Source organism: Leguminivora glycinivorella, chromosome 2, assembly GCF_023078275.1.
Source record: "Leguminivora glycinivorella isolate SPB_JAAS2020 chromosome 2, LegGlyc_1.1, whole genome shotgun sequence".
Taxonomy (NCBI): Eukaryota; Metazoa; Arthropoda; class Insecta; order Lepidoptera; family Tortricidae; genus Leguminivora; species Leguminivora glycinivorella.
Window position 1 is genome coordinate 17,688,096 of NC_062972.1, and position 18,360 is coordinate 17,706,455.

General features: G+C 37.3%; 1 protein-coding gene across 4 annotated transcripts in view; it reads right to left on the reverse strand.

Annotated features, from left to right (window-relative positions):
• LOC125239781 (protein MTSS 1) overlaps positions 1-17,600 on the reverse strand; it is a 166,847-nt gene extending 149,247 nt beyond the window's left edge. For all 4 annotated transcript variants that reach the window (XM_048147480.1, XM_048147489.1, XM_048147466.1 and 1 more), the window contains exon 1: positions 17,104-17,600. In XM_048147480.1, coding sequence (XP_048003437.1) covers positions 17,104-17,175 — 72 coding nt within the window. In that variant the 5' untranslated portion in view covers positions 17,176-17,600. The remainder of the gene's footprint in view (positions 1-17,103) is intronic.
• Positions 17,601-18,360: the final 760 nt, after the last annotated feature.

Sequence of the window (18,360 nt, forward strand, 5' to 3'; positions counted from 1 at the left end):
TAAAGTTTCCGCAACTTGCACATCATTAGTCTGGTGTCTCATCAAATAAGTTTGCGGGGGTGCTGATTCCTAAACACACACAACTCACACACACACATTGACTTAAAAGTTTTCATGGGTGTCATCAAACAGTTTTTTGGCTGTAATGGTTATTGGAATCAGCACCCCCGAGAACCTGTTTGACCACACCCATGACCACTTTTGTGTCAAAGTGACAGTCAGCAATGTCAGATTCCAAAGTGGTGTTTAATTTTTAAATTAGCACCCCCGAAAACATATTTGATGATACCCATGACGAGTTTTGTGTCAAGTGACAGTCAGCAATGTCAATTATAAACGGTCAGGTAGCCGTAAAATAGTCGGTCAAAACCGTCTTTAAGGGTACCCATACGGTCCCTGTTGGGTAATGCTGATTATAAAAATAATGACCAACTTGAAACCCTACTCTCTTTTGAAATATTTGTCGCCGCATTTTGCACAATCTACATAACAAAAATAATAAAAAACGGGTAGAACTTATGATAATTCTACCAACTTAAATATGATGATGAATAATGCAGTGTAGGCTTACTTCTGTTCACCTCTTATCATTCTTCACAATTATGTCACATATATTTTATTTTTACTTAATACTTTCGAATGATTTTAGTAACACCATACGAATCATTACCAAAACTGTATTTCGAAGTTAAAATAAAAAACGGTACAACTACCATAAGCCAAAAACGTACTTATATTACTTGTTTGATACGCCTATTAGGAGTGCTAGGAGGATGTTACAAAGCGATTGGTTGATGAGTTCGCATAATGCACGCTTAGCTCGCATTTATGTACCTACAGCGCAGCGTGTTACTGACACAGCTGTGCTGGCATCTTTTTGGATGTCTTATGCACGTCCTTGCGAAATAATGTATATTTCACATGTATGTAGGCCAAAAGTGACCAAAAGCCCGATAAACTAGCGTGAACAAAAGTTGATCTAACCCTCCGATCCCGAATATCCCGATAATGATTTATCACAATATGACGTCGATTTGCTATAAAGGATATTTTGTTTAATTCGATTAAGCAAAGCAAAACGGCACATTATATTAGACACAGTAAACAGTAAGACAGACAGCATAAAACCAACAGGGCAACGGCATCGTTTTCCACCATGCATTCTCGGCCACGTGTTCAGTGCTCACGGCGACACGCTATGCGCGTACGCACGCTAATCGCACTTATTTTAATAACTAGCGCATCGCTTTTCTTTTATTGTGATAACAATCTATGTTAGAAATTAGGGAAACAAGAGAGTATTTTCTCTAATGACATCAATTATTTTGATACTTTTAAAGCTTTTCAGAAATATTTTGATTCATTTCAAATCTATTTTCTGTAAACAAAAAAAATATTATAATATTACCTGTTTAATGTATTGAACTCCGCTAAAACAGTAGCTGCAAAATACTTCATAGTATGCACTTTCGACTTCTTGTGACAATCAGGCATTCGGCCCGCCCGATTGTAACCAGTCAAAGCCTCTGTTAGATATGATAGCTCATATGTGTCAGTACTAGCATTCTCTACATAAAACGGTAGCAACAGCAACCTACTACGTCTACTTCCATAAACATGGTACACTTAGGATGTTTTAAGTAAAGCATTTCGTGGGATATCGGACGAGCCGTTACGAAGACAATGGGGAATGAGACTGATTTCCGCGGAACTACTCTGATTATAGGACTATTATATTGTTAGCTCATTGGGTCACTGTACCGTAGCGCAAGTGATTGTGCAAAACAGATTCCACTTTAATCCCATAAATAACACGTATCCTATAGTCTCTTATACAAACTACTAGTAATCAATGGATATATTAAATGTATATCACTAATTTCATCAGCTCTTTCGAGCCTTTTTTTGTTCATAGCCGTTTTAATAACGAAACGGATTATTTAATTTGCCATCAAGAAATTAAAAACATACAGCAGTTTCGTGAATAGAAATAATTGCCGACAAGTTAAGCTGTGACATGTTGCCGTCCCATCACGATATCCCTTCAAACTGGCTAGTTCCATAATTGAATACCGGTAAAGGTATGTCGGTAATATTATAAAGGCCTTTTGTAATTCCACATTCGTCCGAAGATAAACTGCCCCCTGTCATCTTTGTGCGTTATCGGTGACAAATGGCAGCAACGCAACCTACATTATGTAACGCTTTCGATTTTCTTATTTAACTGATGTGGGGCAGTGTGCCGTTTTTTCAAAGGATTTTGTCTGTTTAGAGAAGTCTGCCTTGCTCGACAAATCTATCTGTCTCGCACTTACTCGTATGCCCTTATATTTTTGACTAGACAGCATGGCTTCTATTCTCCATCGATTAAGGCTTATATAATTATATAAGTATCTATTTGAAATCCTTGCTTTACTTCATCGAAATCGGTTCAGTTTTTTGAGCATGATGAGAATAAACATTTAACTTAAGATATCCGAGTATTTCATCGTTGCATGCAAAACCCATTTTTGCTCACTTTTTTCAAAAATAAGCGCGTTACAAAACACGGAGAAACTAAAAAGCCAAAAATAATAAACCTTTCAATTCAGATTTCTTATCGTATTGCAATAAGCTAAACATCCAAATTATAAACAAATCAAAAGTACCACATCGCACAGACAATGCACCGATCTCATAACAAAGTGACATTCATCGGCTCATAACAAAAGCGTCTCAGTCTCACTCAAGTTTATCTTTCTACGTTATTATAGGTCTTGGTGTATGGTATGGTTGATGATAGTCGCTTAGATTACAAGGCGCTTTCTAGAGATCTGTGTGTCATGAATTATATGAAATGGTGCACTTAAACGTTAAATCGTAAATAAACGGCTGCAATCATCTGAGTACAAATCTTAGCCGATCTTTGTTTAAGATCAGAGTTTTAGATGACAATTGTGTGATGATGAATTTTTCATTGGCTTTTTGGTGGATGTTTCACGGTTTCAATATTTTACGTGCATTAAGACCGGTGTGCATTGACTAGTTACGTCGAGCTAATCTGATTATGGAGCCTGGACGCTGTGTTTAAACGTGTCACCTGATTAATTTATTTGTTACAATGTGTAATCTGCTTTATAAGTGCTTATTAAACGGGAGCTGCTCTGCAAGATCTCATGCATTATTCATAAAAAATTAAAACAATTGTATAGTTGGAAAGCGGTCTAATAACGTTTACAGAATCGTAGGTGCAATTTGGTACAATTCTGGTGCCATGTTGCGACAGCAAATTTTTTTAAATTATAATTATGCGGCCAATACTTCACTATATTTATGTAGTAGTTAAAATCTAGGTAGCGATTCCATTCATTCTCGTGACAAGATAACTGACACGGAAATGGCCAGTGACCCATGGCCTTTCGACACGGATTTATCGTATTGTGTTACTTTAATCCAATTGAAAGTAAAGCGATCGAGTTTCGAGTCACGAACGAGTGACACAGCTCTGCATGCCTCAAATGTGCCGCCGCCACAGGAGTGAAACGAACGGAATAGCACGCATAACGTATTTATTTTAAATTAGAGTTACAAAAAGATCCCAAATGCACAACTAAGTTTTCACCGCACCAACTGGTAAAGGCTTACTTTGCTATTCGAAAACAGATAGCAAAATTGCATTTTATCCACAAGAGTGCAAAGTAATTTCATACAAATTTTAACTTGATGTTTTGAGCTGGCTGGTATAATTTACGTGTAAATGATGATTATGAATCATAAATATTGATTAGATTGATAGATTTGATTTAGTATTTTGTTCGTGTTGGTGTGGTGAAAAATTTTGTGTTTTACTCGGTGGCAAAGTTTGTTTAACCTTTGTGCCTTGAAACCCTCGCAACGCTCAAGATTCCACTTTTTGAACCACTCGCTACGCTCGCGGTTCAATATTGGAATCTTTCGCTTGCTCGGGTATCAATATTGGCACGTGCGGTTAAACAACAACTTTGCCCCCTTGTAAAACAAATAACTATTATTATTTATTTAGGATACGGCTTAGGGCCGGTTGCACCAAACCGTCTGTCTTCGTTAAAGCGTTCGTTAAATTTTATTGTATAAAGTTCCATAGAATAGAAGTCTGCTGCGTGACGATGATGTGTCTGTCAAATGTGGTTGATGCAACTGGCCCTTAGTTGTGTAGGGATGTTACGGACCTTCGCGTCCGGATCTGTTAAGTCGGAACTTCCGTTTGCTTTTACACCTCCGGATCCGCCTTCGCTAATTTTTATATCACACCTTCGCCTCCGCCTCCGCCTACGGATTTTTTTTACCGAAGTTATAACCGAGTTGAAAGTTGAATGCGTTGCATTTGGCGCGGCAGCGCGGCGTACTCCTATAAGTTAGTCAAAACTTCTCTTCGTCGGGGTTCTGAATACATCAACATTCTTAAAAATTGTTAATATTAGGTACCAAGGCTCCGGCTTCGCATCCGGTAAACCTTCGGATCCGCAACTCGGCTCAACTTCGGCTCCGGCTCCGGATCCGAGTTGATCCGACTCCGTTAAAAAAATAAATGGAACTCCGATTCCGGATCCGGTAAGGCCACTCCGTAACATAACATCCCTTTGTGTACTATAACCTACCATAGGTATAGGTCTAGAGTACAATTGACATTACAAGCTGCTTTGAAATCATTCATCAACAGCGAATTGTTTATTCATTTTTTAAACATTTATTGTATTATTATATTCGTGTTATTGTATTTACTAATACAATAGTAGTAGCACGTAAAACCAACATTTATTAGGTACGCATAATATTTGCCATTTTTCTCGAAGGATTGTATGTAGCTATATACGCCATGTACAAGATATTATGTCATCATCTCCGTTTCCGTGCCCCGTGCTTTCAAAATGTATCCCGTCTTTAGCGCCTTTTCTCATTTTCTCTAGAGGGATGACGTGATGCGTGTGGTGTGGATTTTAAGCGGCTCCCGTAACACTGTGACCGTACAAATTAGTGGATCTGTTCTGTATATCGCGTGATAGTATTTCGTAGATTATGTAACGTTTGTAGTGTTTCTACATCATGTGCTTCTTAGATGGTGTCCACAAAGAAAGGTAAATGTATTAAGTACTCTCTTTATTATCGCCGTCTGTTTTTTTTTTCTCGTGTGGACTAAATATCCTATGTGATGAGGATGCCCCTTAAAATAGTTACAATTCCTGGCAGTTTTATTATATTTATATATGTATTAGGTATTAGAAGCGCTGGTGGCCTAGCGGTAAGAGCGTGCGACTTTCGATCCGAAGGTCGCGGGTTCGAACCCCGGCTCGTGCCAATGAGTTTTTCGGAACAGATGGCAGTGGCTTTCGTAAAACTAGTGCCTACGCCAAATCTTGGGATTAGTTGTCAAAGTGGACCCCAGGCTCCCATGAGCCGTGGCAAATGCCGGGATAACGCAAGGAGGATGATATGTATTAGGTAAGTATATTATTTTAAAACGCAATTTCAATCTTTATATTTTCCATACCTTTGTATGTACCGGAGAGTAATCAAAATAAACATCGCAAGATATTACATACAATAAAAAAAGTTAAACCAATTTTTGTTTTTATAACTAAGGCTCTTTTATTAGGGTCCCCCCACATCTAGCGTCTCGCGAGCGTCGCGTCGGGCCAACTGTATGGGCAAAGCCTGACGCCGCGTCGACGTTGCGTCGACGCGACGTCTTTTTCCATACAGTTGGCCCGACGCGACGCTCGCGAGACGCTAGATGTGGGGGGACCCTTAAGACTAACGGCTACAGATACATTTAAGGAAACTTGGTTAAAACAATTAACAAAACGAGAACAACTCCTTAACTGAAAACGAATGACAGTAATGTAATGACACATCGAGATCGGTATCGTAAACAACAAAATAAATATAACATGTCACGGTAATACTAAAATGAACAATTTTCAATTTTGTAAGCTTTTCACCTTCACACCGGACTTTACTCTCTCTTCAATTTTCTTTTACTTGGAAGCAATTCAAATTTTGAAAAAACCCCCGACCGCGACATAGTGGACCGATTTTCATGAAACATGGCTAAGAACACTCCCGACTAACTCAGCTTTCAGACAAAAACAAAACTAAATCAAAATCGGTTCATCCGTTCGGGAGCTACGATGCCACAGACAGACACACACACAGACAGACAGACAGACAAACCGACAGACAGACACGTCAAACTTATAACACCCCTTCGTTTTTGCGTCGGGGGTTAAAAACACAATGTTGTAAATTGGAAATGGGTGCCATTCATAGGCAGCGTTCCCACTTATGCGTCGCGTGTCTCGGGGCGCGCAAGGGGCGTCCGCGCCACGCCGCTTAAGTGTAATTCAAAAAACGTCTCCTCAGTACATTTTGTATAGGAAAGACGTAAGACGCGCCCCAGGTGGCGTGGCGGCGGCGGGGCGCGCGCCGCGCCGCTTGGCGGCGCGCCTTACGTCCTTCCTATACAAAATGTACTGAGGAGACGCTTTTTGAATTACACTCAGGTGGCGTGGCGCGGACGCCCTTTGCGCGCCCCGAGACACGCGACGCATAAGTGGGAACGCTGCCATAGGATTTGCTACTGCTCATATCCCTTTGAATTGGAAAAAAAATCAACTTAGGTATACCAAATCGATTATTAAGACAACTGAAGTGACGCAATGAATACCGATTCGCCCAAAGTCGAAAGGTAACCCTAACCTTCTAAGTTAGTTAATCGATATCGCACCCCTGGCATTGGCACCCCCGCACGAGGGTTGGTACAATCAACGATTTTTGGACTTGGACAGACCGAACTGTTTTATTAAAAATGGTGAAGTTATGGAAACATTAATTAACCTTTTATTTATCCGGTCAAAATATGTATATACCATACCATGTCAAAAGTGAAAGAGCCAGTTCCAGTTATACATACTAATATTTTCTTACAGTCATGTCAGGGGCGGCTCACTCCGCGATTCTATCGCCGCGCTACAAGTACATGTCGGTGGCCGCGAGTTCGCGGCCCTTTCAGTGGTGACGACCTTCGCGCGACGCAATAAAATTCAATATCGGCTGCTCGCGTGCGGTCCGTTTGTTAATGTAGGTAAGAAATTAGAATGGTGGTATTTTGTGAACATCAGAGGAGTGTTCTGTACTTGTACTATTATATATTCTGTGGTCATGTTTTAATTATCCTTAAGTTACTATTGTACATTTATATTCCAGGGGGTTTAGCACAACTTGCGTTGTCGCGCGCGAGTCCATACATCAAGCGCGACTTCAAGTATTGACGCGCGGGCGAGAGCGCAAGTTGTGCTAGACCGCCAGGTCAGTTAAACAATTGCGAAATTCTAGACATCGATCGTGACATATAAATATAATATTGCAAATATAATCAGTTATTATAAAACACAAATAAAAATATAAGCGTTTGCGATTAAATGCAACGACGCATCGCATACCTATTAAAAAGTTCACGTATTTTCGTCAGTATTTATTGTAGATTTCTTATCACCGGTGCAATTAAAATACCGGTTTCACGAACTCACCGGATGTGCAAAAAACTAGTGAGGCAAGCGTTGTAGCGGTATTACACGACATTTAGCAAGCAGTTCAACTGTTAATTAGCATTATCGATTGTTTGGTAATCGATAAAATATCGGTTAATAAGTGCCTTGGACGTGAGGATGTTGAATGAGCTTGACATTTGATGGCTGTCTGTGTACTCTATATCTACTGAAGAGTTTTCCGGATATGAACCCCGCAAAGGGTAATACACCCTGTTTTTATTGAATTCCGTTAACTTTAAGGGGAGATTCTTTAGTTCAAATACAATAAATTTCTCTAAAAAACTAGCCTCTTAACTCTTACGGTTATCGAATTATTAAAAAATAATTTAATTACTGAACACGTGATGTGTGGGATCCCTTACCACTTCCTAATGTTATTTGTTTTGACATGTGCCGTCAAACCCTTGACAATGACTTTAATGTTATGATTAAGGTCCTCTCACACTAATTAATCCATTTATTATGTATGAAAACGAGAATTTTTTTTTTTCGAATTTAACAAAAAGCGATACACAAGGTGGTTCCTGATGATAAACCGAACTGCGTGTCGAATTTAACAGAAAACAAAAAAAACACGGTGTAGAGTTGGTGTGTTGTTTTATGAACGTCTATTTTTTATGTATTCTGTGTTCGTGCTACATTATATTATATGACAGTTAACATGGTCAATGGTATTAAGTTCATTTATTTAATACTAAAACATATACCACGAGATGGACATGGTTGTTTCATAAACCAGTCCCTCCATATTACTCGCACTCGCAAATACTAACCAAAAAAATTCAAGTAATTGTACCTACCTATTACACTCTGTAATACGTGTACATACTCGACCTCATTTTTTTGCTGACTTGCTGTATAATTGTCGCACTCGCTCATCGCCTTAGTGCACAGTAAAGTTTGCAAACCGCGATTAATAATTATCAGAGAAGAGATAAAAAATTATCTTAGCGGTAAGAGGGCATGTGTAGGTACTTCGACTACTACTTAACTAATAATAGATAGATAGATATTTATTTGGCAAACTACACACAATACACAATTTAAAACACGATCTATCGAGTACGTAGGCCATATGTAGCAACTTAAAATTACTACTGTAAATTAATTCTTCCATGTGACGACGTCGCCGACCGCCGTACAAGCAACACTCATTACAGTAATTTAAGTTAAATACATATAAAGTAATTACACAATCTCATATATAGCATAGAGGAATAAGTAAGGGAAGAGTTGTAACTCCATACATCAGTAAATGCGAGTTATTTGTAGTGACATCTATCGTCATTCACTCGTTAATCACGCGCCAACTAGCGTAAATTATCAGTACTGCTTAGAGATGGGCGGCGGGAAAATACCCGGGGTAGATATCGGGTATTTACCGGGTATTTACCCAATCTACCCGATATTTACCTTTTCTACCCTAATGGGTGGGTATAAATAAATATTGTAATAAAATGGGTCATAAATTGAATTTAATCGTGAAAAAATGTTTTCTTGGTATTGTATAATATATTTATATTTTATTAATATAGTTCTATAAACATATATCGAAGTATTTGTATTGAATAAGGAATTTGTTAAATATCATTGACATGCTTGTGTGTTAGTTACCTCCTCCTCCTAAACGGCTGAACCGATGGGGATGAAATTTTGTGTAACAATTTCTGGTCCTATAGTGGTCGAGGACACCAAATTAAATCACACTAAATGGTCCTATAAATAGTCTATATTGGTACTGTAGAGCCGATTTGGCGCAATTATGCAGCCATTTAGTGATATAATGGGCCTATAGCAGTATCATCCGTGACGTTTAAGGTCTATAATGGTGATGTAATGATGACTTGTGCTAATTTGTTGACATAGAGGACACAGTAACGCTATTAATAGTATCAATTTATGCTATAGTAGCATTTGAGATTCCGTTATACAGGTTATTTTGTTCTATAATAGCAGTTGCCGTCCCTTTTAATGCGAAATTTCTAAAATAATTTAATGTGTGTAATATTTAACAAAAACTGTTCTAAACGAGGAACTTAACGAAAAGTGGCGTGTGAACTTGTGAAGTTTAGTGTCAATTAACATAATTTGGATTTCGTATACTTCCATCATTAGAATCATCATCATCATCATCATCATCATTACTGCAAAAAGGTATGCGATGGAAATTTTACCGTTAAAAGAATATTAGTTTAATGGAGTATTTTAAATGCGCCCTCAATTTATACATGTTTTGAATAAAATAAATAAATATAATTCAATACAATAAAATTATTGGCACCATAGTTTCTACTATGGATCCAAGAAGTAAAACATACGCTTTTATAGTTCGACTATATCACTTATCATACGCATTCACTGCCATAAGCCCGCCATCGTGGATTCAATTAGGGTTGCATGAGAATTTAACTATGATCCAGTTTAACTTATAAGTTCTTTATATAGAAAACAATACTTGTTTTCAATGTTTTACTATAGAAAGATCTTTTAAACAGTATTAATAAATGTTGTTTTCTTTTTAGTATGACAAATCTAAACTACAATTGGTCGCTATGTGTATTTTTAAAGTTAATTTCTAGAAAAACACTGTACGGAACCAGATACCGCATCTTTGGCCTGATTTCATAATTACGATGTATAAACACCATAAAGCAGCCTTTTAAGGTCAAAATTGTCATTTAAAAGTAATCGTTTTCTACTCTTATATATCTGATTTGGTTTATAAAACATATAGTAAACTCAGCTATAACGCTATTGTGTTTTAAAAGAGATACCGAAACCATTATTCAACAGGTCTGTGATATTTAAAGAGTCATTGTGGCGTATACGGCGATGAGATATAAAAGGCATTAGAAAACGACTATAACCTTTTCAAAGCTATATAAACGTATCCTGAAAACTTCATTATATAGCAAAATAGCTCTATAATGGTATTCATATCACTACTATACAGTGTTAAATACTATAGCAGTGTTTTCCAAAGCCACTATATCCAAAAATAGTGGTATAGTTAGGTTTTAAATCTGTTAAAACACAACTACTAAAAATACTATAAGCGGCTTGTTGGTAACCTTAATAGCGCAAATTGATAGCATAACAGTGATTCCTAACATTATTATACAATAATATTGTTCTTATTTGATCCTGTTATAGACCAGGCCTATAGCGGCTCTATAAAATGGTGATATAAAAGTTTACATCACTTCCTAATAACACCTTTTAGCTGTATAACACAACAACTATAGTGGCTTGTCGGGAACCTTAATAGCGCAAATTGATTGCATAACAGTGATTTCTAACACCATTATACAGTAATATTGTTCTATAATAGTCATATTTGATCCTGTTATAGACCAGGCCTATAGCGGCTCTATAAAATGGTGATATAAACGTTTACATCACTTCCTAATAACACCTTTTAGCTGTATAACGCAACAACTATAGCGGCTTGTCGGGAACCTTAATAGCGCAAATTGATTGCATAGCAATGATTCCTAACACTATTATACAATAATATAGACCTATAGTAGTCATATTTGATCCTGTTATAGACCAGGCCTATAGCGGCTCTATAAAATGGTGATATAAACGTTTACATCACTTCCTAATAACACCTTTTAGCGGTACAAGCTTATAGAGCTAAAAGGTGTTACTGGAGGCTTTTATACGACAGGCGGTCACGCCGAAAACCTTTATACGACATCTATAGTCGCTTTTAGCGTCGAAAACCAAAATTATAGCACTAAAATGTTACTTGCTGTTTGTTTGGTAAAGCCTACTATCTAGCCGAAGTCCAGTATCTAGCCGAAGTCCAGTATCTAGCCGAAGTCACATAGAAGGCATTATTACAGTCCGAATTCAAAGCAAGTGTTAATTAAAATCACACATGGACGTGGCGCTTGTTTAGCTAAGTACAAACTAAAGTATAAGTATCCCATAAATAAAAATAAAAAAAAGTAACTGACCGGTCAAGTGACTTATTGCACCCTTTCAATACGGACCTACCTGGCGTTTTGCAAAGCTGTGACCTCATTGGCTAATGAATTTGAATTTGTCTGTCCACCGTGTTTTAAGTTAAGTAAGTTATTTGAATACTTAGTGGGCCTAAAACATCTGGGGAATACAACTTTTTAATTGAATGTGGTAAATTACACATGATATATGGAATATTTGGAATCTCTGTTAACATTTTAATATTAGTTAGTCAAATATATATATTTATTTTAGTAGAAAAATATATTTCAGTCATGTAAATTAAGAATAATCTTTAATTTCATAGATTATTTTTTATACCCGCTCATTTGGGTAGATACGGGTAAATACCGGGTAGATTGGGTAGATATGGGTATTTTCCCGGTATTTACCCGTCAGCGCCCATCTCTAGTACTGCTACTCGACACTAGGTGCCGACAGTGTTGCGTTTGCCAAAAATGTAATATTAAAACAGTTTACACCTTATATTATAAGCTGAAGTAATTAAAAGCAAAGTACTGATTAATACTATTGTAATATTAGCTAAAAATTGTTGAGCAATAGACTTTTTGTTCGTCGTGACGTCTATTGACAAGTAGCAGTACTGATAATTTACGCTAGTTGGCGCGTGATTGACGAGTGAATGACGATAGATGTCACTACAAATAACTCGCATTTAGGCAGCGTTCCCACTTATGCGTCGCGTGTCTCGGGGCGCGCAAGGGGCGTCCGCGCCACGCCGCTTAAGTGTAATTCAAAAAACGTCTCCTCAGTACATTTTGTATAGGAAAGACGTAAGACGCGCCCCAGGTGGCGTGGCGGCGGCGGGGCGCGCGCCGCGCCGCTTGGCGGCGCGCCTTACGTCCTTCCTATACAAAATGTACTGAGGAGACGCTTTTTGAATTACACTCAGGTGGCGTGGCGCGGACGCCCTTTGCGCGCCCCGAGACACGCGACGCATAAGTGGGAACGCTGCCTACTGATGTATGGAGTTACAACTCTTCCCTTACTTATTTCCTCTATGTATATAGGTACTTCCAAAAACAAAAAAAAATGAATAATAAAAGTAACCCACTCTTCCCATTGTAGCTGACGTCACGGGACGACAAAAGCCGCGCATTTCTGGCACAGAATGCATTGTGCAGGCTGTCCCAGATTCGCGGGAAACCGGTATGAAGTGGGCCTTTGAGCAGGTTCGCCAGACGCTAGTGAAGAAATTAAACAATAATTGTTTAAATGAGAATTATTCTCATTTAATTGCAAAACTGTTGACTTAGCAGTTTTAGCACCCTACATAGGCACATATTTGTGTACAGGGATGACAAGCTCACAGCTTTGCTGACTGTACATGAACTCGCTTTCGTCTCGCAATTATTAGGGCCCATTTAGATGGTACGAGAACTCGCATACGAGTTTTATTACATTGCGGTATTTGATGGCTGTGCAAAATAAAATTGTATGTAACCTTAATAAAATTGTATGTAACCTTAATAAAATTGTATATAACAGCCTGCAATGTAACTAAAATCGCATGCGAGTTCGCACGCCGTCTAAATCAGGCCTTATTCAGTACAACGCGAATATATTTGTGGAACACAAAATGTAATCTACTTTACACAATGGTTGTATTGTATGTTACTGTTAACTTTAGTGGACATTGTATCGTAAAGCGAAATTGCCTTTTTTCATTAATTGTATGATATACATTTGTGATTTTATTAAAAATCTATATGAAGTAATAGTTTCAAAAACTTACAAATCCAGGTAAAGTTCAACAACCCTAATCCCGTGTATATTATTATTAGCTAGCACGTGTACAGTTTCCGTTTACACAAAACGCGTAAAGCAGTGTTTAACCTACTTCAACCAAGACTTTGATATGCAATGTCTAATATTATATGAATTTCATTAGGTTATAAATGTATGTTTCAGACTTCCTTTCCTCTTCGGACGAAAGTCCACTATCATATGTTTATCATAAATATATGATCATAAGTCTGTATGCCTTACTCCAATGTGAAGAAAAAGAAAGGAATGTTGCCTATGATCACATTTCTATGATAAACATATGATAGTGGACTATCGGCCTTCAAACTGAATTGAACCTACACCTTTTATATTACAAGAATATATTTAGTTATCAACCCAGCCTAGCTTATCCAAAGAAGAGATGATTTAAGTCCTTATCCTTATCGACGTCAGGCTTTGTCAAAAGCATTACACAGGCAATTGACTAAGGCCGATAGTCCACTTATCCACTATTATATGTTTATAATAGAAATATGATTATAGATCTGTATGCCTCCCTTTTTCTCCAACGTGAAGAAAAAGGACGGCATTTTGCCTATGATCATATTTTTATGATAAAAATATGATGGTGGACTACCGGCCAAAAAGACGTATCTAAAAGCTCGGCCACACGTGCGCGTTTTGAGAGCAAAGGCGGAGCGTTAGCGGAGCGCAATGATAGCGGTGCGCCGCGCCGGACGAACGCTGGCGTTGCGCCTAGCGGACGCAGGCGGGAACTAACCAGCGCGGATTGCGAGCGGAACGCCAGCGTTCGTCCGGCGCACCGCTATCATTGCGCTCCGCTAACGCTACGCTATCAAAACGCTTTATGTCTGGCGGAGGCTTAATTGAAATTGGAATATCATGAACCTTACGTTTAATATATTACGAGACACGTTCTTATTGCATTTACTATACACACTAATTAAGGAAGGAACCCTTCATAAAAATTACAAACACCATCTAAATACGCTGCACGCTCCTGAAAACTTAAAACGACCTTTAACTAAGTTCATGGGTCACCTTGAAGTTTGAAATAACCCTTAGACATGTTTAATCCCACAAAACACATGTAGACAATCCAAAACTTTACGTGTTTTGGAATAGTGTTCAGTTTCAGTTGTTGCACAGTAGCTGCAGAATTTAAATTAGGTACAGTGATAAATTACCCTCATCTGCTCATTTCTTGAAGTTAAGGCAATTTACATGAAAGGTAAGACGGCGATGTTAAATTAACCACATGATTTTAAAACCGTATACACACGTTATCTGCGTTGCACTGGCTTTTGCAGTTAGCATTAAGTACTTTAATTTTACGAAAGCGACTCTCATCTCGTCAAACCCAGAGCGGAACCTAGAACTTACGGATCTTTCTGATGTTTTCCTAAGGTCGCGTCGAAGCAAATCTGTTGTATCCCGTTTCAACTACCTAGGAACGAGATTGTAACGTCAGATTTTACCAAGATCGAGAACCTTAAAAAAGTTTATTGTTTAATTATCTGAAACAAGTTTAGATATCAGGATTGTAAAACCAAGTTACGTACATATACGACATATGACCTACTTAGATACCTATTAATTAAAACTTCTAATTGTTCCTAGTATACTTAATTACTTACATAAAATGTTTCTTTACAGTCTAAATAGAGCGCGACCGGTGGTTATAACTTACAATCAGCAAAAAGAACTGATTTAATGGAATAATGATACACTGTATGACGGATTCGTTACATATTTTAAACTGAAAGACGTATACCTATAATGCAACATTAATTACACTCTTACCAGAATATAATGTACACCTAACTGTTTTGTAACTGGAAAAAACTGTTCCACAATGCATTAAAGATTATTGCTATTATTCTACTACGAAAAGCTGGCGAAACTTGGCGGATATCGAGGCGAATGTTAGCCATCTTCAGATCACGAAGGCAATGTCTTCTTTGAAACATCAGTGAAATCATAAAGGGCGTCACTTGGATTGACGTATATTTCCATATCTTAAGATATCAAGCGAATATATTTTCATTTTTCGTAACTTAACATGGGTAACAATGTACAAGCACTATTCAAAAAATAACAAATGACATTTAAAATAAAGTAATAAGCAAGATTTATTAGGGTCAAATAAGAATATATCCAAAAATTACAATTCCAACATTAAAATAAAACAGTACTTAACACTACTCCCATGTGAAAATTCATCTGCTATTCAACATAAAATGTATGTTTATTTATTTGTGAAATTGGTTGAATTTTGTGAAATGTGATCATGTGATCTTTAAATACAAAGAAGATTTTGGTTAAGCAAAGTGAGTTATCACCTACTTTTATTATCCTAGTAGTAGTTTCAAGACTTTTTTTCTTTACAAGGGAAACAATTTTGTATGACAGTGAATACCAAATTTGTTAGTTTTCTATACTTACTAATAGTAAGTATCTTGAAAATCCTGAATGCATTACATTATATTTATTTATAGCTGATTCCTATTAACATTACTCTTGGGTATTCTTCTAAAGTCTGGCAAACAGTCTGATCTCATGATGTTGTAGTCTGAATATTCATCAAGTATATTCTTGATTCATTTGCATTCCATACATGGCCATTTATTTTTTTATCCTTACAAATGGAAAATCATTGGTTTTATTTCCATAGTTTTTTTGCCTTCTGGCGTTAAGCATGAGTTAATAAACATTAATTTTGTACTACTAACCATAAACATGAACAAGTAATTTGGCTACAATATTGAAATAAATGGACATAGTAACTAGCATATCAAAGTGCAGTATGTTCAATTGTTCAGTACCCTTTGACCAATACTGATCTACATTAATTTATAACAGACAAGCAAATAACCACTGTCATCGGCCAAATTCACCGTGAGACGATACAAAAACCAAACAGACTAAAGAATGGCCGCAGAAGAAGCAAGTCAATAAAAAGAGTTGTTTTGTCTGCATAACCTGGACCCACTTTACAACATTTAGGAACATAACTGAGCTGAACCAATGATCAACACAAAAGAGGTCTCACTCAGTGCAATTGTGGAACACATACTTATACAATTGAAGGAAAATCTATTCTATTAGCTATGTAAACATGCAAATAAAATCATCTTAATGTGTTTAGTATGTTCCACAGATTGACCATTGTGTCACCCTATGCATATTTTATTTGTAAGCAACAAACATAATGCAAGTTGGTTGAAACATGAGTTGCAGACTGCATTGCAAGGAAATATTATTTTACAGATTTGCAAGACTTCAAAAAAACATTTATGAAGCTATTCTATTATTAAAGAAACCCTTCATTTTGCACCTAGAAAGTACACAAGAAACCATACCTATGCTTGTCTTGCTACATTTAAGCACTTGTACAGATCAGTAAAAATATAAAAATAAAGAATTTATTCAAAACACCTTTTTGAAATATATAGTTTTTTCTCTTATTTTAAGGTAGGTAAGGTAACAGAAGAAATATTTTTTTTTATCATTTGAAGGAAATCAGTGAGACTGCTCTGTGACCTAGACTTACAACATCAGTTTGTTCTTGGTTTATTATAAGTGACTGCACATGAATTTTTGCTATCTAGCTCAAGCTATGCTACAAATGTTGGTGAAAATAATTGATGATTACAAGCCGTATCAAGAGCACCTGATAAACATAATTCCGTTCGATTCGAACGGTTTAGCGGGGCATGGACATCTGGGGCGACCGGTCCAGGCGAAACTACGCGACGCACGGTGTAACTAAAAACTATTGAATACCATGACCTACCTTCATGTCCGACACGATCTGCTGGTACAGGCTCCATAGAGGCGAACAATCCTTCTCCGTGGTTCCCTCCATTGTCAAAATATCACAACAAAAACACAGAAAACACGATCAAACACAATAACGAATCACATCCAAGAACGCGCCATTACGATCTCCCGACAACTGTTGCATTTTCATAATTATTTCACGCTGCACATACGCTTAGAGATTACCTACATTTCACCTAACGTTTCAGGACACAATAGAAACGTTGGAAAACGATATGCTACAAATCAATATTTTTATAAACATGAATACCCTCAGTGTCTTGGCAAGAACGAAAAATAACACTGTTTCAGTCCGCGTAACACTAGAAACACATGGAATATTCACGCTGATTTTAATTGAAGTTAATTAGCAGTATATTCATTCAAGAAATACTGTTTTCGTGATATTTTCATACACAAATATACGATTCAAAATTAGAACAGACGCGGATCTTCGCAATGGAGCGACAAGCACATCGGCCGGAGAAGGTTTGCTACGATTCGTCAATTTTTAGCTCAGTGTTGCTAGGATTGTAGAAAAAAACGTTAAAACGGTATTAAGGTATCGTTTTAATGGCCAGATGTACGAACATTGTACGTTTCCATAAGCCGTTTCACATTTCATATTATAAACCAAACTATAGATGGTTATCCAAATCTTAGCACCACAAACTACTAAGAAGATACTATCTTAGCACTAAAAAATGGAGCGACATTAAAAGAATCTATCGAAATACTTCACCCCTACATTTTCAATCAATTTTTAAGTGTTATAGCTTGCCGATGCCGATGTTTCCGCCAACGTCTTGGTTTAAGAAGGACCGCGCATTATGAAGACAATAGGCCGGTGAGCCCTATAGTTTTCAAATTTTGCCGTCTTTTTACAAGCTTTTATTTACTTTCACCTGTCCCGTTGTCTGTCTGTACTTCTGTAGTCAAATCTTGCAAGTTAAATTTGAACCACTTCTTGAGCTGAAATTTTGCACATATATGTCAATCACGTCACAATGCAATATGCATTATGGTATCATGGAGTTGATCTGATGATGGAGCAGAGAGGTGGTCATAGGAACTCTGTAATGAAATGTCATATCCTCATCGAGTAAGGGGTTTATAGAAAGGTCTCGGAGTCCTCGGAGAGCAGTGACTTTTGAAGAAAAGTACAGTCGGCGATAAAAGCTTGTACGTCAGCCTAAACGTCATGATTTTATCGATTGGCGACATGTTCCGA